The sequence below is a fragment of the Astyanax mexicanus genome, chromosome 12, assembly GCF_023375975.1.
Source record: "Astyanax mexicanus isolate ESR-SI-001 chromosome 12, AstMex3_surface, whole genome shotgun sequence".
Lineage (NCBI taxonomy): Eukaryota > Metazoa > Chordata > Actinopteri > Characiformes > Acestrorhamphidae > Astyanax > Astyanax mexicanus.
The window spans coordinates 5,609,947-5,631,741 of record NC_064419.1 but is presented as its reverse complement, the minus strand read 5'-3'; the positions used below and the strand labels follow the sequence as shown (position 1 = coordinate 5,631,741).

At 39.1% G+C, this 21,795-nt stretch overlaps 1 protein-coding gene across 2 annotated transcripts in view; it reads right to left on the bottom strand.

The window, feature by feature from the left end:
• fcho1 (FCH and mu domain containing endocytic adaptor 1) overlaps positions 1–21,795 on the bottom strand; it is an 86,354-nt gene that overhangs the window by 18,931 nt on the left and 45,628 nt on the right. For both annotated transcript variants that reach the window (XM_022670202.2, XM_022670203.2), the window contains exons 4-15: positions 17,335–17,409; positions 13,571–13,712; positions 10,912–11,064; positions 10,209–10,313; positions 7,340–7,438; positions 6,192–6,288; positions 4,556–4,673; positions 4,321–4,345; positions 1,560–1,620; positions 1,234–1,433; positions 467–491; positions 298–354 (exon numbers count right to left, since the gene is read on the bottom strand). In XM_022670202.2, the coding sequence (XP_022525923.2) occupies positions 298–354; positions 467–491; positions 1,234–1,433; positions 1,560–1,620; positions 4,321–4,345; positions 4,556–4,673; positions 6,192–6,288; positions 7,340–7,438; positions 10,209–10,313; positions 10,912–11,064; positions 13,571–13,712; positions 17,335–17,409 (1,157 nt within the window). The remainder of the gene's footprint in view (positions 1–297; positions 355–466; positions 492–1,233; positions 1,434–1,559; positions 1,621–4,320; positions 4,346–4,555; positions 4,674–6,191; positions 6,289–7,339; positions 7,439–10,208; positions 10,314–10,911; positions 11,065–13,570; positions 13,713–17,334; positions 17,410–21,795) is intronic.

The window sequence follows — 21,795 nt, the reverse complement described above, 5'->3', positions numbered from 1 at the left end:
GCAGCTGTGTGTGAATTAAGTCTCAGTATGAACACAGCTGTTCTGTATCGACCTCAGTGGTTTGTTAGAGAACGGAAAAAGTATTCTACTTCACTGCAAACCTACCAAGACATGGCCATGATCCACCCAAACTGACAGATCGAGCAAAGAGGAGAGCACTGGTCAGAGAAGCAGCCTAGAGGCCCATGGTCACTCTGGAGGAGCTGCAGAAATCCATATCCATATCCAAGCCCATCCCTCACCCCTAGTTGGCTAAAACGTTGTATGAACACTGTACAGACAAGAATGCTTGCTTACCCCTATGGGGGGCGCCATCCCCCTCCCCTTCAGAACGACCTGCTGTACTGGAATTCCCTGAAATGAGAGGAAATGAAAGGAGAGATGAAAGAACGAACACAGATACACACACACACACACACACACACACACACACACAAACACAAACACACAGTTACTGGAAACTTACTGGAAAGATGCCTCTTGACCGACACCTATAGAGAAGAAGAGGGAAGTGTCAAAAACATGAATTTCCCATTTTCCCCCATCATTCAAATTTCATAGTTGATAAAAGACAGAAAGATAGACACCCAGACATATAAAGAGAGAAAGATGGACATAAGCAGACAGTCAGAGACAGACAGACAGACAGACAGACAGACAAGTACGTAGATAATGGCAGAGAGAAAGACAGACATATATACAGAAATATACAGAAAGTCTGAACCAGAGTCCGCACCAAGGGTTGCGTCTTTGTTACATTGTATATTTTATTGTGTATTTGATTCGTTTAGTTTCGGTTTCGCACTGCAGTTAAGAAAGCAGACTAAAGGACTTCACTACATCCTGTCGTCTTCAGCTATGTGGGCGGAGTCTCTTCATATTAATTGGTTTGAAGAACGATAGTTATGTTATGTTAAGTTCGGCGAGTTGCTTTGCTTTCAGGTAAAATATCCTTCACAATATTCAAAAATGGTGCCGATATTATCGCATACGCTACGATATGGCACACCCCTATTTCACACTGCAGATAAACCGGATCACGGTTCAGCAGAGAACACCTCCTTTGGTCGTACAAACAACTTTTGAACTTTGGTTTGGACCTGAAACTGAAAAGTCTGAAAGTCCAGACCAAACAAGGTATGTGGGTGTGAAAGAACCCACAGACAGATAGAGAGACAGATACAGGACATTACATTACATATACATTAATAATCAGGTGATGCTCATATTTACCCCCGCCCCTTCTCTTGCCCCTCGATTAGGGGGCAGGGTCAGTGCCCCGACGGTGGCCTTCAGCTCCAGCTCATTGGCTGCTGAGTTGCTGCGGGTGCTGCTGGCCACTGGCCGGATCTGAATGTGGAACTTCTTCGGCTCCTCGTCATCAAAATCCGAATCACTGGAATAAAAATTATTCTCCTTCTCCTCCACACAGCGTAACCATCACACAGCAGTTAAAGATCATACACAGATACAGACCAGTTACACACACACACACACACACACACACACACACACACACACACACACAAATACACAGAGTTGTGTAATTTGAAGGATATCATTTTGATTAACAGCCGCTCGGATGACAAACCCCTCATCGTCCACCTCCAGAGGAGAATTCTAAAATCAGAAACAAAACAAAAAACATCAGAAAGTGATATTATAAAGGGTTAAAAGGTGGGGTTAAAGCTGGTAATACAGTAAAGCTGAGCTAAAAGCTTTAGTTAAAGCCTGGGTTAAAATTGAGGGTTAAATTTGGGAATCAAGTAAAGATTGGAGTCAAATCTGGGAGTTAACTTTGGGGATTTAAAAACAAAAAAACCCAATTGTTGGGATTACAATTGGGTTTATATGAGGTTGAAGATGGAGGGTGAAGCTGGAGTAAAGATTGAATAAACAGATAGAATGAAAACAAAAAGCAATTTAGGGTTAAATGTAAGGGTTTAAATCTGGGGATAGTTAAAAGTTGAGGTAAAATCTGGGGTTTAAAGTCAAGCTGGGTCAAAAGCTACAGTAAATTTAATACTGGGTTAAAAGCTGGGGTTAAATGCTCTGGTTAAATCTAAGGCTAAAGTCAAGCTGGGTTAAAAGCTACAGTAAGTTTATTGCTAGGTTAAACGCTTGTGTTAAAACGAAGGTTAAAATAAAACTGGGCTTAAAGCTGTAGTAAGTTTAAAAAAGTTTAAAAGCTATAGTTGGTGTGAAATTGAAGGTTTAAGCTGGGTTAAAAAGCTGTGTTAAAAGCAACAGCAAGTTTAATGCTGGGGTTGAACCTACAGTTGAAGTAAATTTAGGGTTAAATTTAGGGGTTAAAGCTGGGTTTACAGTTTCCTGTAAAGTTGGAGTAAAAGCTGGGGTTTAAAGTAAAGCAGTAGTTAAAGTAAAGCTGGGGTCAAAGCGGTGCTGGGGTCAAAGCCCCCCCCCCTACACATTTATATTACATACAGTATGTTTGGCCAAGGGCTAATAAACATTGCTTCATTTGTAAATTTGAAACTAAACTAATTTTCTACTCATATCTTGAGTTTAATTCATTTTCTTTTACATTTTTTTAAAAAACTAATAAAAAAAAAGAGTAGCACTTTTTAAAGAAATGTAACATAAGAAAGGTAAAGGGAAAATATTAACCATGTAAGCTGTTTATATTGCTTGCAATTGAGGTGAGGCAAGCATGTTTAAAGCATTTTAATGTAAAATTGCTTAATTTTGCTGAATTAAATACAAGCAACAAAGTAAACGAGTAACAAAAATATGAACACCACACAAGGGTTAAAAGCTACAGTAAATTTAATACTGGGTTAAAAGCTGGGGTTAAATGTTCTGGTTAAATCTAAGGTTAAAGTAAAGCTGGGTTAAAAGCTACAGTAAGTGTAACGCTGGGGTTAAATATACAGCTGAAGTAAATTTAGGGTTAAATTAGGGTTTAATTTCGGGGTTAAAGCTGAGTTTATGGTTTCCTCCTCTTCCTCACACGCTGAGAAACGGAGGATGAGTTTATAGGTCTGCAGGCAGGGAAACACACTGTTGCTAAGGCTGAGACCGAAACAAACAGCGGGGGAATCAGGCGGGAGAGACTGTGGGATGGTGGTGCTAGGGTCTGAGGGATCGCAACCTAGTGTGTGTGTGTGTGTGTGTGTGTATGTGTATGAGTACGGGTGTGTGTTTGCTATAACCCTGATGTCTGTTAATGACACGTGTGTGTTAAAGAAGAAGCCTCCGACAGTCAGCAGCTCTTAACCCTGTGGGAAGACTTAAATATAGCCTGGAGAAACCTGACACAACACACTGCGTCACTTCATTCACACACACACACACACACACTTTCTGTTTGTCACTGGAATGATGACATGGATGTTGATGAGGAGTCAGGGAAGTTTATAGAGTTTATAGAGTTCTGATTAATTTTTTTAGACTGTAAGGCACACATAAAACCCTTTAGATTTTCCCCAAAATCATCAGTACACCCTATAATCCTGTAAATTCTACCAGTCAGGTATTAAGGAGCATTAAAGTCACTACACTGAAGTGCAGCGTTGTACAGGAGTTTCAGTGAAGTTTCTCCAGCAGTATTAGCATTAACTGCTAACCGCAGCATTAGCCCTTTTACTGTTCAAAGGTAAGTATATTTGACTGTAGTCTGCGTTGAGTTTACTGTGCTAAAACAAGCTACGTGGGACAAACCACTAGCTGATAGCGCCCTGGGTTACCGAATTACTCAGGGTTACTCAGTGTAGCGCTGTAGGCATTTACTAGCGATAATCACTGCTAACCTCAGCTGGCTAAGCACTTGCTAACCACAGCTAGCGCTCGCCCTTTGACCAAAAATTGATTACTGGAAATGTAAGGTTACTGTCAATAAACAAAAGCGCTTTACTCACCCAAAATACTGATTTTCAGGAGAGAAATCTGTGTAGATTAACATCCAGCACTCGTTTATATAAGAATTACAGTTTTGATGCGTAATGCGCCTTAAAATCCGATGCGCATTATGTAAAAAAAAAAAAGAAAAAAAAAAAAGACCAGAACAGACGTTCACTTATAATGCACCTTTTAATCTGGTGTGCCTTATAGTCTGAACAATAAACAAACAGTAAATAAACAAACAAAAAAAGTGCTTAAAAGTATCGTAGAATTACAGCATGGTGAAATCATCATTATCATAGGCAATGTATCGTGATAGTAACGTATCAAAAGATACCTTGTGATTCCCACGTTCCAAAACTGAATAAAAAACAACTGTGTGTGTGTGTGTGTGTGTGTGTGTGTGTGTGTGGTTGGTGGGGGGTGTATAGAGCAGACATTGGTGGTGTTTGGACTTACCGGGGCGTCAGTCAGTGCAGAATCCCTACAAAAACAACATGATATCATTCATAACACATTATTAACACACACAAACACAAACACACACACACTAACAATTACATTGGTTACTCTGGTTAGGTTAAACTTGCATACACAACATACACAAATCCGGCCTGTGCTCCAAAGAAGAATGTTATGGCAGATCTGTGTGTGTGTGTGTGTGTGTGTGTGTGTTTTTGTGTTCAGAACTTACGTGGAGTCTGGTTCTTTGTCCCTCTTGCCCAGGCCAGGTATCCTGAAGGCTTTGGCGCGACTTTTCTTGTTGTTGTCCGGCAACTGAGAAGATAGGTACTCCTCAAATCCCACAGGGACTGTGGTTTAAAAAAAGAATAATAAAATTACTGCAAGTATTTTTTTTATAAATCACAGTATTCGTGTAAAATTTCAGGCCTGTTTTTATGCGTATGCATCCTTTATTATTAACTACGGATAGTGTGAGCCTCTCCATTTACGGTAAATCCACAGCTGATAAATACACAAATGTCACATCTCATCCCGAGATAACCCTGAATAACATTTTATTTTAATGGGTTCTTCAGTCAGTGTTCCTCGGGGACCCTTCAGTAACATGGTTGTGAGCAATATGCTAGAGCAGGGGTGTCCAAACTTTTTTGTTGGGGCCAGAAGGAGAAATATATTTGAAGTCATGGGCCACAGACTCTGTAATAAAACAAATAATGAAATATACCACTTTAAATAATACTTTTTCCTGATTACTTTCATTTACACACCATTTTACTTGACTAACTATCTTTATCTTTGACAGTGTTGTGTAAACTAAGATTTTTCAAATTGATGTTTCATTTCATGATGTCTCTTAATATAAAACTCCTTAATTACGGCAACTTTTAGACTCTTTGCTCCGTTTTTCTGCGCTAGAAATGTGCCCCCTCTCCGCTTTTAGACTCTTTGGCCTGTTTTTCTGAGCTAGAAATGCGCACCCTCTCCGCTTTTAGACTCTTTGGCCTGTTTTTCTGCGCTAGAAATGCGCCCCCTCTCCGCTTTTAGACTCTTTGTCCTGTTTTTCTGCGCTAGAAATGCGCCCCCTCTCCGCTTTTAGACTCTTTGGCCTGTTTTTCTGAGCTAGAAATGCGCACCCTCTCTGCTTTTAGACTCTTTGGCCTGTTTTTCTGCGCTAGAAATGTGCACCCTCTCTGCTTTTAGACTCTTTGGCCTGTTTTTCTGTGCTAGAAATGCGCACCCTCTCTGCTTTTAGACTCTTTGGCCTGTTTTTCTGTGCTAGAAATGCGCCCCCTCTCTGCTTTTAGACTCTTTGGCCCGTTTTTCTGCGCTAGAAATGCGCCCCCTCTCTGCTTTTAGACTCTTTGGCCTGTTTTTCTGTGCTAGAAATGCGCCCCCTCTCCGCTTTTAGACTCTTTGGCCTGTTTTTCTGCGCTAGAAATGTGCACTCTCTCCGCTTTTAGACTCTTTGGCCAGTTTCTGACACAGTTTCTAGCGTTCAAACTTTGAATCTCACATTAAGAAAAAAACCTGCTTAACAGCGGGCCAACTTTCATTCTATTTCTAAAATGCCTCGCGGGCCGCTCCAAAAAAGGAAACGGGTCGCAAATGGCCCGCGGGCCGTAGTTTGGACACCCCTGTGCTAGTGCATATTATATTACAGTTTTTTTCACAAAGCCTATAAACTTATAATGATGTCTACATTTCTTAAACAGCATTTTTACAGCTGCTTGTCTCACCTTGGCTGAGTTTTACACAGTTCTTCTTTATAGAACTGATTTGATATATGGAAGAAGCTTTAAAGGACAATAATAATAACATGGAAATGATGCAGTGGAGGATGTTCCACTGTTTGTGGGCTACAGTACCTGGCCTGTCTTTGCCTGTGCCCTTCTGCTCTGTGAACTTCTGGATTAGGCTCCCAATACCAATGTTCTCCACGTTCTGCTTAAACTCCTCATGAACCTGGGATAAGAAGGAGAGAGAGATACAGAGAGAGAAAGAGAGAGAGAGAGAGAGAGAGAGAGAGAGAGAGAGAGAGAGAGAGAGACAGATACAGCTCAGTTAAAGCCAATATTTTCTAAATCCTACACCAAATGATAGAGAATGATCATTTGTGGCTTAATTTGTGTAATACAAATTGAAAACAACAATTGAAAATTGAATGTAGTACCAAATCTGGCCTGTCTCACAGCAATCAACTCCAAGAGAGATATTTCTGTGGACATTTGTATTAATGTATTAATAAGGAGATCAACCACTGATCTAGACTTATAACAAAAAGAGCCAATCAGCTTGCAGCTAATGCTGCGAGAGGAGGAGGGTCAGCAGGATGTTATGGAAGCCCAGAGTCGATGTGGAGACCTGCGCAAGTGCAGCAGCCCTACCAAGCCTAAAAACTATGCTTTGTTTTTATTCTATGTTCTTTATTACTAATGTACTTCATTATTTTTAGGTCGCTTTGGATAAACGCATCCGTTAAATGCAATGCAATGTAAATATTTATCATAATAATTGTATCATAACATAGGTTAAAAAAGGAGGAAGTTCTCAGTCTTACAGGCCAAACAATATATGAATAAAACTGTCTGAATGTTTAGAAATTTATGCACAAAATATGCTTTCAGTATATGCACAATAATCACATCGCAGGGCATCCAGTGCGTTTTGCTGTATTTTAGTCATGCCGAAAGTCATGGGACATCAGTATTTAAATTTTAAGGCTTTATCCTGTGAGAGAGACTGAATGATGTGAATTACGGGAGTCTGAAGCCCACATATCTACCTAAAGAACTCCAGTAAATGACAACTGGTGAACTGGTTACCGGGTTTAAAAGCATTAAAAGACAGTTTTACTGCTGCTGTTGTCTTTCACACCATTTACTTGAAACACACAGACATATGTATGTATGTACACAAACATACATACTTAAAAAAAGCAGCTTTTTTCAGGTCAGCCTGCATCTTCGCACCTGTAGAGTGATGCAGTCACTGGAGCGAGTTTGAGGGGTCTTACCTGTCCCACTTGTACGTGTGTGTCCTCAATGGAATGCGAGTAGCCTTTGATCAGCTGCTTCATCTGCCGTAGGTGGGCTTCTTCAATATCCTGGAACTTCTGCATTAGAGGAAAAGAAAACAAAGAGTTCAGAAAACAATCAGTCAAATTAATTCAACTAAATTGATTTAACTTTGCTTTTGTTAGAATAACTGTCTCTTCTCCACAACTCACCCCATGCACATTATCTTATAGAGCTCCATCATTTCAGGGAACAAAGTTCCACTGCTTCTTAACTAAATACTGAGTAGTTTTACTCCTCTATCTTAAAGGTCTTCTTCCGCTAAATTCCACTTTTTCTCGTTCTTTGTGAAATACAGTAGGTCTCTCTGAGTTGTATATGCGTGATGCACATGAAACTATTCCTCAACCTCCATTGTCTGCAGTAGCTAGTAAAAGAAAAGTCGATCAGGAAAAGCCCAAAAATGTGTACTTTCTGGACCTGAACTGCCCACCGCTTTGTGTAAGTAACTATAGGTTTGCATAGGATCTCCGGTGAATTTTTACAGTTTTACAGAGGTTCTAAGACTAGGTCAGTGGCGGAACTGGCCTAAGCAGGGCATTATACCTTTTGTAAAATAACATATGACATAGCAACAACTGTTATTAGTGTAAAAATGTTATGAAATTATTCTAAAAAATTTTCTAACTGTTGTTTGTCTCACTGCCTTGCAGTGCTGTTAGCCAATCAGAGGCGATATGTTTGCATATATGAATGAGCAAAGAGCCAAAATCCAATCCTTTTTCTCTCTCACTCCTCCACAGGATTAAAGCAAGGTTATACCGGATCACTGGAACACTTTTTTTTCCACAAAAACCAGCTCACATTGCATTCATTAATACTAGGGGTGTGACGATTTCGATATAAAATCGAAATTATATCATGGTCTCGAGCCTCAAAGTCAAAAAGAGGATCGACGATAATAGTTAACAGTTTTGGTACTTTAAGGAGCATCTTTCTCTCAGATAAAGTTAATAATATATCTTTATTATAAGAAAAAAACTTTTCATTTTCAGGGACCGAAAAAGTCTCATTTTTCATGTTTAACTGTTATAGTAGGATAGAGTTCAGTTTGTTAAGGCTCTAACTGTTCTATTTTTTTCTACATCACTGTTCCTGTATTATTTTATTATTTATTTTGTTATGTTGCACATTGCTGTTTTAATAGTGCACACTTCTGCTACCAAAAAAAGCCACTAGATGGCATTACATTTAGATCTTAATTAAATTATTTAAATTTGACCATTAGTGCATAACGTGGTGTATTACAGATCACTTGTATCACTTTGAATCACTTATATCAAGCCCACCTTTTGAAATAAGATATTGTAAATTTGAAGAATCAAACCAATGACTGGCCATAGACTAATCTAAAACTGGCATAGGCCTCTCTGCTGTAAAGATAAAAAAAAAAAGAAAATTTAAAATAGAATAGAGACCCTAAAATCGGAAATAAAATCGAATCAAGGATTTAGAAAATCGTGACACCCCTAATTAATACTAAAGACCGAAACTAGACTAGTATTTTAAAGTGAATTAATTTATCTGCTCCAGTACGTAATATTTTATTTGTAGTACGTCTCTACAGGGTCATTTGGACACAGTCACATAGGTTAATGGGCTAAATGAAAACTCCTGCTTGGTAAATTAGCCACTCGTCCTTATTCTAATTTGGTTTTAGAGTTTGGTCTCATATCAGACTGCTGTAATGTAATTTTATCATTAGTGAAATTTCTAGAATAGAGAGCTGCACTGGATGATTCAGTTCTTAATCTTAATGTTAAGCTTCAGGTTCTCCAGCTGTGTGACGTTGCCATGACTACAATCACCCCCAGGGATTTCAGCCATACTTATTTGAAGGAATGATTGTGACCTTTTGAGGTCTGTTCTATTTCATAACGTAACAGGTCAGCGTGTACTTAGCGTGTAGTTATTAGTTTAGTGCTGTTTACAGAAGGTTTGATCAATTTATTTCCCACACTTTTTTTTAATTCACAGTTTATTACGTTTAAATTACAGGTAAAAAAAAAAAAAAAAAGTATAAGCTACAAAAATGCCAATAAAACCAATAAAAGACACAGTAAATATATAGTCCAGGAGGAACCTAAACAGGAACCTAAAGAGCTTAGTAAAGCTTCTGGGGATAGTAGTGTTTGAAGAGGGTTCTCTGCAACATAAGTACTAGAACCTACTGATCTAGAACAGTGTTTGAGAACATTACTTTTATTTGGTTCTTTGAGAAAAAAGTAGTTTTCAGGAACAGTAGTTTTAGATAGTAAACTGAGAACAGTAAATTTACACGGCCCATTGAGAACACAGGGAACAGCTCTTTCTCCGCGGCCGCATGGACCCCCCCCCCCCCCACCCCCCAACGGCGGCTGCTTTGACCAGCGTTGTGTCGAGTTGTGCTACCTTGTCAAACCATGCTTCCCTAGTGTATATTTAAGGTCTCGGTAAACTGCAGAATCAACCGGAGATCCGATTTAAACCTACAGTTACACAAGATAGCTAATGTTCACTAGATCTGTAAACACAGCTGTAAGCTCCGCCTGTGGGTGGTCCTGAGCCGAGGTGGGCGGGGCTATAAAGTCACCGGTTGACGACGACACTTTACATCTCTCTGATCAACTCGTTTTTCTGAGGCTTTTCTTTTACAAGCTACTGCAGATGAACAATGAAAAATGAACAAGAAAAAGTAGATTTTAGTGGAAGGAGACCTTTAAAATTCATTCTGATTTAGATTTAGTAGATTCTGGAGGATCCTTCGCAATTGTGTTGCCTATAGTTCACTGATAACATCACATATCAGGCAGTTAAGCACATACACACCTGTGCAGACTCACTCATCTTCTGTTCAAAGTCTCCACCAGCGCGGTTAAACTTCTCTATAGAAGATGCAAAAGACTCAGCTGCCTTCTTAGACTTCAGCTCAGCCTAAATAAATAGTGAAAAAATTAGATGAGAATATAAATACAAATATACGGTAAAACTGAATGAAACTGAAACACCTGTCATTTTAGTGTGGGAGGTTTCATGGCTAAATTGGAGCAGCCTGGTGGCCAATCTTCATTAATTGCACATTATTGCACCAGTAAGAGCAGTAAGAGTGTGAAGTTTCAATTAGCAGGGTAAGAGCACAGTTCTGCTCAAAATATTGCAATGCACACAACATTATGGGTGAAGTATCATTAGCAACATTATTGTGAAGTATCAAGAGCCAAGGTATCCAGGGTAATGTCAGCATACAACCAAGAAGGACCAACCACATCCAACGGGATTAACTGTGGATGCTGTAAGAGGAAGCTGTCTGAAAGGGATGTTCGGGTGCTAACCCGGATTGTATCCAAAAAACATAAAACCACAGCTGATCAAATCATGACAGAATTCAATGTGCAGCTCAACTCTCCTGTTTCCGCCAGAACTGTCCGCCAGGACAAAAATTAATGTGGTCTACAAACCAGGTGTTTCAGTTTCATTGTCCAACCCCTGTACATTCCCACTCTCAAACACACCAACACACTCGTACACACACCTTCTCCAGCTCCTTCTGAGGAGCTCCTTCCTTCCTCAGGCGCTCCAGCTCCGTGCATTTCGCGTGGTAGCCCTCTCTGGACTTCTGTAAGTGACCGTTCTGCACCTGCAGAGTCTGGACAGCCTCCAGGGTGCCCATCACCTCCTCCTTTGTCTGAGGAACACATACACACAGACAAACCTCATGTATTATACAGCAAACAAGCATCTTTACTACAAGCTACTACACTTATTATCCATGCAAGAGCACTTTGTAATTCTATAATGAAACTGCAGTACTGAGAATATTGAAAAACAGGGTAAAAGGAGGATAATAAAAGTATTACAGGACTACAGTCTGTATTTATAGAACTAGAAAGTATCCTCTCTGATCTATAGGTCTGGAAAAAAAGACCACTTCAGTTTTTGAATCAGTTTCTCTGATTTAGCTATTTATAGGTTTATGTTTAAGTAAAATGATCATTGTTGTTTCATTCTATAAACTACAGACAACATTTCTCCCAAATTCCAAATACAAATATTGTCATTTAGAGATTTTTTTTATGCAGAAAATGAGAAAGGCTGAAATAACAAAAAAAAAGATGTAGAGCTTTTAGACTTATATATTAAATAATCCAAAGAAAACAAGTTCATATTCATAAAGTTTTAATCTGTTTTTTAATCACAGTTTTCATGCATCTTGGCATCATGTTCTCCTCCACCAGTCTTACACACTGCTTTTGGATAACTTTCTGCTGCTTTACTCCTGGTGCCAAAACAAATCAAGCAGTTCAGTTTGGTTTGATGGTTTGTGATCATCCCTCTTCCTCTTGATTATAATCCAGAGGTTTGCAACTTGGTAAAACTAAAAGTTTTCCAGAGCTGTATATGATCTACTGTATTTGAGTGGAGCTGAAAACAAGGCGGAGGTCATAAAGTTATGAAGCTTGACTTGTGTATATGTTCAACTGTAGATTAACCAAACACTTTATGTTGGAAAACTCTAAATATTTAACTATAAAAAAAATACATACTTTCATCACTCGAGGGAAAAAAAAAGCGATAGAGATGGACCACAAACGCTAATTCAGCTAATAGCTAATGAAAGCTCCAATTATCTCAATACAACTGGGATCACTTTCATTTGTAGCCTCCAGCTTGAATCCATTAGAACCCCATTAGAATTTTTTGCTCTAGCTAGCCTGAATGTCCAAATATTTGTCCGCATTTACTTCAGTAACCGCTTTCATAGTCCTTTCTTCCTAGAAGGACTTCACACCAAGTGTTGGAACATTGATGTGAGGATATGATTGCATTCTGTTACAATAACTATTTATTATTAGACAATATTTTTTTTTTTTGCTGAAATAATTGTGCTAAAAAGTATTTTTGTCATTTTAAGACCATTAAATGCAAATAAAATGATGATACAATGTAATTACACCTATTTAGGGGATAATGAGCTTTTGATTAATAATAGTTTAAAAGGTATATATTGTTACTGATGCATTGGTCATTGTGTGACCAGCAAAAATAAAAAATAAAAAATCTAAATACAATGGATATTAATAGACCTCTCACTATAATTGTTTTTAATGAGCAATATATTGTTCCGATAATTATTGCAATAAACTATTTTATCGTAATTCTAAAACATGTCAACTTTATTTAAAAACAGTATTTAATATATGTGTGTATATACAGCTATCCAACCAAACTAAACTGCCTACATTTTTTTTACCAGGAGTAAAGCAGCATAAAGTTATCCAAAAGCAGTGTGTAAGACTGGTGGAGGAGAACATGATGCCAAGATGCATGAAAACTGTGATTAAAAACCAGGGTTATTCCACCAAATATTGATTTCTGAACTCCTAAAACTTTATATGAATATTAAATTGTTTTATTTTTGCATTATTTGAGGTCTGAAAGCTGTGCATCTTTTTTGTTATTTCAGTCATTTCTCATTTTGTGCAAATAAATGCTCTAAATGACCATATTTATAATTGTGATTTGGGAAAAATGTATGTATCTCTTAATTTTTTCCAGAGTCACACGCACACAGTTTTGCCTTGCGTTGAAACATAAGTTACAGATGTCCGTCTATTGCCTGATTGAACAGTGTGAAAGACTACAGCAGCAGTAAAACTGTAGTGGGGGTAATTGGGTGTGTATGGAGTGGGTGGAGCCTATTCTCCCTTCTCTGTCTGAAGAGCAAAGGAAAACAGAATTTTTAACAGAACTTTGGTTTAAAGTAACGTCTCCATCTTAATACACGCAAATAATTAATGTCCATTTATTGTACAATAAGTCAATAACGCAATGATAGAGACAGGCTTAGATATTAGGGTAATCAAAAATGATTGAGGTCATGTTGTGACATTGTACAATAAGTACAGTGTGGGGGAATTATACCACACTAGATGACTAGATGTCTTTGGGTAAGGTGACCCTGAAGGTCCAATTCAGTTGTTAGTGTTTTCCTATGTAGATTATACAGCAAGGAGTGCAAGATGCAGAATTAACTAGCGAGGATGAGCACACCTTTGGACACTTTTTGAAAAATCTAATGCTTGGTATTAAATCAGGAAACCCTGAGCACATGCAGAGCCACATGCCCTGATGCCCGGGAGCAGATGGAGGAGGATGAATCGGCTGATCACAGTACAGAGGAGTTCTGGTACCTTTCGGTGAACTTTGGCCTGTTCATCGCCGTACTTGTTGATGTCACGGATGAGGTCATTCATCTTCCTCATCAGCTCCAGGTGGCACAGAGCCAGCTTATCTGATGACACCCGAAAGACATCCCACATCGGAGCAAATGTGCTATGTATGCATAGAGAAAAAGAAAGAGAGAGAAGAAAGGGAATCAAAGAGAAGATAATTCCAACAGAACAGACAGAGGTAGGGTCTTCCTGTCCTCTACAGACACTACAAAACCCTTCCATCATCTACATACATCTACAGACAAGCTTTTCCATCTACGTTGACTGGGCCATTCTAACACATGAATATTCTTTAATCTAAACCATTCCACTCTAGCTCTGGCTTTATGTTTAGGGTCATTGTCTTGTTGGAAGGTCAATCTACTTCTTTTGCAGCCTCCAACAGGTTTTCTCTTTCAGGATTACCCTGTATTTAGCTCCATCCATATTGTCCATCAACTCTGACCAGCTTCCCAAAGCATGATACTACCACCACCAAGTTTCACAGTGGAGGAGGTGTGTTTAGGGTGACTTTTCCGCCACATGTTTAGAACTTTGCATTTAGGCCAAACTCAGGTTCATTCTTGGTCTCATCTAATCACAGCACCTTCTTAGGGCATTTTCACACCAGCACCATTTGGTCCGGTTAAAACGAACTCTGGTCCGTTTGTAACTTTAGTGCGGTTCGATTGAGCAGGTGTGAAAACAGTAATCGCACTCGGGTGCGGATCAAAAGAACCGGACCGAGACCAGCTAGAGGAGGTGGTCTCGGTCCGGTACCAAACGAACTCTGGAGCGGTTCTCTTGTGGTGAGAACGTGATCCGGTCTCGATCGGATCCAGCTATTAAATATTGGCCATTTATTTGAGCTAAAATGCAAGCACAGTTTAAACTGATATATTAGCCAGATAAGGCTAATTACCACAGCTGTGAACAAACACTGTGTCCATGCACGCGCCGTCTGCGCTGCGTTCACTGCTCACAGCCTCGTGACTCTGTTTATTATGTATAAATCTGCGCTGCACGTAGAAACACTGTGATTGAAAGTGCAGCGTTTCAGCGTTCAGTGTTAAAGCACAGATATTTGCGCTGGAACACAAAATCTTCTCGCTGTAATTATTTTTTCATATATTTATATTTAACGTACTCCCGTGTCAGACAGCTCTGACCAATCAGAGGACACAGGCTGCTCGCGTGGTTTATTGATGGCCATTTTGGTGCATTTACATTTATGCCTATGTGAAACCAGACCGAACAGAGCGAGAAAACGCTTCAAGTAAACGAACTCATTAACTGATTCGGACCAGAGAAACGAACTACAGGTGTGAAAACGCCCTTAAACATGTTTGCTGTGTCCTCTACATGGCTTGCGGCAAAACGGCAAACTGGACTTCTTATGCCTTTTTTTCTCTTGGTTTTCTTCTTGCCAGATTTGTGGAGTTATATAGTTAGAACAAATTATAGTCGTCCTGTGGTCAGATTCTCCCATATCCATGAGCTGTGGATCTCTGCAGCTCCTCCAGTGTGACCATGGGCCTCTTGGCCATTTCTCCAATCAGTGATCTCCTTGCTTGATCGATCAGTTTGGGTGGACCATGGCCATGTCTTATTAGGTTTGCAGTTGTAGAATACTTGGAATGCACAAAGCTTGAAATATATAGCCCTGCTTTAAACTCTGGTCTGTCTGGTGAGTTATTTAGTCTTGGTCGATTCATTAATTAAAGCTGATCTTACCTAGATAAGATCTATAATAAATGTACTGAGTGAACACTCTGTGTCTGCGTGTTTATATTTATATATACACACAGCATGCTGAAGCAGAAAGGAAGTGCGGCATGCTGAAGACCAGACCACAGCCTTTACAAACACAGACTCTACTTCCTGTCAGCAATCGCTGTGCTATACAAAAAAACCTTCAACTTCCTCACAAACACAACACACACACACTGTCCACATGTAATACAGTCAGACAGACAGACAGACAGACAGACAAATCTAAATCTGTCGTTTCAGAGAACACCTGATTTTTTTCCCATCTAAAGGCATAAAAAGCAATTAAGTCCTGAAATTTTTAGTATTTTAGAAATTTTTATATCATATGTACAGCTCTAGAAAAAAATTAAGAGACCACTTCAGTTTCTGAATCAGTTTATCTGATTTTGCTATTTATAGGTAAATGTTTGAGTAAAATGAACATTGTTCTTTTATTCTATAAACTACGAACAACATTTCTCCCAAATTCCAAAAATATTGTCATTTAGAGCATTTTTTATGCAGAAAATTAGAAATTAAATTAAATAACAAAAAAGATGCAGAGCTTTCAGACCTCAAATACTTCAAAAATCAATATTTGGTGGAATAACCCTGTTTTTTTTTATCATCAAAGTTTTCATACATCTTGGCATCATGTTCTCCTCCACCAGTCTTACACACTGCTTTTGGATAACTTTATGCCACTTTATGCCAATTTGATGGCTTGTGATCATCCATCAAATTCTCATTGTTTTTAAGTGGTCTCTTATTTTTTTCCAGAGCTGTATAAACTCAAAAAAAGCAGAGCTGATTGATGGTGAAAATATTATATCACGATATTTAAAGACATGTTCACATGATTTGACTCAGCCAAAATGCACAAGCATGAGTGAAAACCTTCTTTATTTATATTTTTTACTACATTATAGTACAATCCAGCTGTGAAAAAACAGAAAGTGCTACTTTAAAAGATATTCTGGTTTAACACTTTTTTAAATAATGAAAAAGCACTGAATTTAAGGTGTCCCCAATTTTTTGACTGGTACTCTAAATGTGTAATTTCAGATATCAACATCAGTCCAGAATTCCCAAAATCAGTGCATATCTAGATAAAGCTTAGACAAATATTGGTGAATAAAGCCTATTGTGTACAAAATGTTCTTTTGAGGTCAGTATCCACTATAAACAGAGGCCATTCTAGGAACTTCCTTTTTGTTTTGTTCTACCAGTTCCCCTATGATCACCACCCATCCCTCACACGGACATTTCGCTCTGATGCAGTCTAGCAGAAGATACAGGAGCATCCGAGCCCCCACTACTAGACTCTGCAACAGCTTCATCCACCAGGCAGTCAGACTCCTCAACACACAGAGTCTCCACTACTAGACTCTGCAACAGCTTCATCCACCAGGCAGTCAGACTCCTCAACACACAGAGCCTCCACTACCAGACTCTGCAACAGCTTCATCCACCAGGCAGTCAGACTCCTCAACAGACAGATACATGACAATAAAAGTGACGTGACGTGACTTTTAAAAACTAATCTCACAAAAATCTACATAAATCTTGATGTGGTACATAAACATCAGACAAAACTAACTGAACTCTTATTGTCCTGGTTGACATATGAAAGTCAGACGCCGCCTCTTTCCAAACAGCTGCTGCTTTACCAAGTATCATCACAGCGCTAACGCTCGGAGGAAAGCGCAGCGACTAAGTTCTGATATATCAGCTAACAGACATCACATTGGGAGGAGTTAGAGAGACCACCTTCTACCCACCCAGGAAGAGCAAGACCAACTGTGCTCTCTCAGGGCTCCAGCAGCTGATAGCAAGCTGCATGACTGGGATTTTAACCAGCAATCTCCTGATCATAGTGGCAGCGCCTTAATTCGCTGGACCACCCAGAAACCCCAAGCAGAAATTCTTTAAAAAATGCAGAAGTAATAAACTCTTAAAAGTGGGCGTGGCAAAATGAGGTGGACGCTTACCCAAGTGTGCTTCCATTACTGGCCATCTTGGCAAGTTTGCTCATGGATTTGGAGTACGTCTCCTCAACAGCAGCCCTGAAACACAAACACACACACACACACACATTAATTATTTCAGATTAAACACCAATATTCCTGGAATAAATCAGCTTGGTATGGATTCCCAGCAATATTCATATACATTATATTGCCAATAGATTAGGACCCTCTGGAGCAGATAAATAAACATGAATCTATAGGGTCCATGCCTAATACCAGGCAAACAGGGGTTATAGAGGGGTATAAAGACCCCCAGCACTGAGCTGAGGAGAAATGGATGATGGTTCTCACTGCAAAAAATGATTTTAGAAAACACAATACAACACAAATCAATGAGCAGGTGTCCCAATACTTTTGTCCATGCAATTTATTTCTTTTTTTATTCCATATATTGTGCATTTTCCTTTTATCCACCCATCCATCCATTGTATATGTTTTAAATTTACCACCAATTTATCAATCTAATATCCATCTTTGTTATCTGGAACATCCATCAATCAATCAATCAATCCATCCATCCATCCATTCATCTCTCTTCTCTGGAATAATGTAATGTTTTCATTCTCTTTATTGCATACATTCCTTTCATCCACTTATCTATCTATCTTTTATCCATATATGTTATCTGGAACATCCACCCATCCATCAATCCATTTCTCTTTTCTGAAAATTGATCTAATCTTTTTCATTTTATATAGTGTATATTTTCCTTTTATCTACCCATCTATCCATTTATGTTCTCTGGATCCTTCCATCCATCCATTTCTCATCATTCTCCCATCATTCTTTGGAATGATCATATCTTTTACATTCTATATATTGCATATATTCCTTTCATCCACCTATCTATCCATCTATTATCCAGCCATGTTCTCTGGAACATCCATCCATTCATCAATTTACAATTAATCTCTTTCCTCTTGAATAATATAGTATTTTCATTCTACATATCGCATAAATTACTTTCATCTACCCATCTATCAATCTATGTTCTTTGGATCCATCCATCCATCAATCCATCAATCCTCTTCTCTGTAATTATTGTATCTTTTTCATTCTATATATTGCATATCGTCGCTGTCCTATGAAAAACACTTATCTCCATTTTTATAGATTTTTAGTTTACTACATAATTTGAACAGACAAACTGTCCCTTACACTGTGCCAAAATTTCTTGATGAACGGACCAATAGAAACTCTTCAAAACGACCTGAAATAAACTTTTTTTACATTGACTTCCATTGAAATTGAAGAAGGTTTTTTCCCTCTCCTGTAAAGTTGCTGTTTTGGAGATAAGTGCTTTTCATTGGACAGCGACGATATATTCCTTTTATCCACCTATCTATCCATCTATTATCCAGCCATTTTTCATTCTACACATTGCATTTTCCCATCCATCCATCCATCCATCCATCCCTGGAATGATCTAATCTTTTTGTATGCTACATATTGCATATTTTCCTTTCATCTGCCTATCAATCCATCTATCTATCCATCCATCGATTCATCCATCCATACAGTGAATGAGCAGGTGTCCCAATACGTGTACCTATAGTGTACATACAGTGTAGCTTTTCATTCAATACATTGAATATTTCTCTTTCATCCATCTATATATCTATCTGTTATTGAGGTCTTCCCAATCAGGTGTCCCAATACTTTTGTCCATATCGTCTATTAAATACTCTCCACAGTTTCCTCAGTTAAATGCTTAGTTTTGTAGTTTTTTGTTGATTATTTTGAAGAGTATCCAGAACCGGCTGATTCTTATGCACAGAAAACACTGACAGCCACATCCATTAACTGTGACCCTCCTCAATTAAATCCCACACAGGCCGAGTGTCCGTGATTTCAGATCCAGTAAATGATTAATAGAGCAATTCTCTCACTGCGCATATTTTATCATCAGAGCTAAATCACACGCTGAAGTGTTTTCACCGCCGGCTGTTAACTGGCTGCTGCTGCTGCTGAGGGGCGGGACTGGGAAAGCCCTGCAGTCTGTACGGGAAATGTCATTCTGTGAGACGTGCTAAATCTGACGAAGTGTAAACATTACGAGCTGCGTGTAAACGCAGACTCCTCAGAGCCTGAGGAAAAATAAACCTGTTTATCTTCTGATTTCTCACAAGTATCACACTTCATTACAGTCCAATTAAAAATTACAGATTTGCAGTAGAGAGAGAGTGTTTACATCTGATAACCATCTGCTCTCACCCTGACAGGAAGAAACACCTACAGTACATTTATATATATATATATATATATATATATATATGTGTGTGTGTGTGTGTAATATCATTTGAAGTGTGCTAAATGGGTGCTGTAGCAGTTTTTTGGTATTTTAGGTGGTTGCTAAGAAGTTCCAGGTGGTATTTCTGGTGGTTGCTAAAGTGTTAAAGGATTCACAGCTTCAAAGGTGGTTGCAATGATGTTTAGTATGGCTACTATACTATGGTATTCCAGACAGCTGCAATGGTGGTTGCTACGGTTTTCAGAGTGTTGTTAAGATGTTTCAGGTGATTGCAATGGTAGCTGCTATAGTATTTTAGAAAGCTGATATGGTGCTTTATGGTATACCAGGGGGTGGCTAAGATGTTCTAGATGATTGCAATGGCATTTACAGTGGTTATAATGGCATTTGAGTGGTTGCTGAGGTCGTCCAGATGGCTGCTACAGCAGTTATGGTATTTTAGGTGGTTGCTTAGATATTCCAGATAACTATTTGGCAGACATGTTATTTTAGGTGGTTGCTCAGATGTTCCAGATGGTGGTATTTCTGGTGGTTGCTAAAGTGCTAAAGTGTTAAAGGATATTTAAGATGGCTACTATGGGGAAACTATGGTATTCCAGACAGCTGCAAGAGTGGTTGTGTTATTAAGATGAGTGTTGTTAAGATGTTTCGGGTGATTGCAGTGAGTGGTTGCTAAGGTCTTTCCATATGGCTGCTACAGTGGTTGCTATGGTATTTTAGTTGTTTGCTAAGATATTCCAGATGACTGCTACAGAGGTCGCAATGGGATTCAAGTGGCTGCTAAGGTCTTCCAGATGGCTGCTACAGCAGTTGTTATGGTATTTCAGGTGGTGTTTGGCAGATATGTTATTTCAGGTGGTTGGTCAGGTGTTCCAGATTGTTGCTATAGTGGCTGCTATGGTATTATTGGTGGTTGGTTAAAGTGTACCATATGGTTGCTATAGTGGCTGCTACAGTACTTTAGGTGGTTTGGTTAAGTGTTTCAGATGGTTGCTATAGTGGCTGTTATAAAAGGTATTTTTAGAGGGTTGCTCAGGTGTTCCAGATGGTTCTTTTTGTATTTCAGGTAGTTGCTCAGGTGTTCCAGATAATTTCTTTGGCATTTCACATGGTAGCTCAGGTGTTCCAGGAGACAAGGAGGTATTCTAGACGACTGCTACAGCAGTTACTATGGTATTTCAGGTGGTTGCTATGATATTCCAGACAGCTGTTTGGTGGATATTTGTGATGGTTGCTATAGTTGCTGCTATGGTATTTAGTTGGTTGGTCAGGTGTTCCAGATGGTTGCTATAGTGGCTGCTATTGTATTTTAGGTGGTTGGTCAGGTGTTTTTGATGGTTTCTATAGTGGCTGCTATGGTATTTAGGTGGTTGGTCAGGTGTTCCAGATGGTTGCTATAGTGGCTGCTATTGTATTTTAGGTGGATGGTCAGGTGTCTTTGATGGTTTCTATAGTGGCTGCTATGGTATTTAGGTGGTTGGTCAGGTGTTCCAGAGGGTTGCTATAGTTGCGGTTATGATATTACAGGTTGTTACTAACATGCTCCAGGTGGTTGCTAGAGTGACTGCTGTGGCATTTCAGATGGTTGTTCAGGTGTTTCAGATGATTCTTTTGTATTTCAGGTGGTTGCCATGGTGTTGCTTGATATAGAGAGAAAAAAATCTAAAGAAGGAAAAGCATGTTCTCTATTTAAGAATTTAGAGTGTGACTAAATGCCAAACACTTCTTCTCTTCTTTCAGTCTCTCCACAATCCGTCTTCCTGATTAGCAGCTGGATTGTGGAGGTACTGAGAGTGAAAGAAGCTCATCACTGAGAGACGAGTCTTATCTCGTACTGAACGTCGCACTAGACGTTTTGCACACAAGCAAAACCATGTGAAAATGTCTTGTGAGGTTTGCTTGCTAAAGTGAGGTGAAGATAAAAAAAAAAAAACTACCAATAATAAAGCAGAAGCTCCGCTGAGAGCAGAGCAGAGATACTTTCCAAAACAGAGCTTCAGAAAATCGATTTATATAAATAAATCACATAAAAGTGTGCTGACAGCAGCAGTTCTCCGGTCTCTCCGTCAATTCCACCAACATTTCACCAGCATTCCTGATAGGCTTCATCGGCGTGCCGGCTTGATGGATGGCCTCTCTGTATGGCTTCATTGTTGAAAATTGTTGTATGG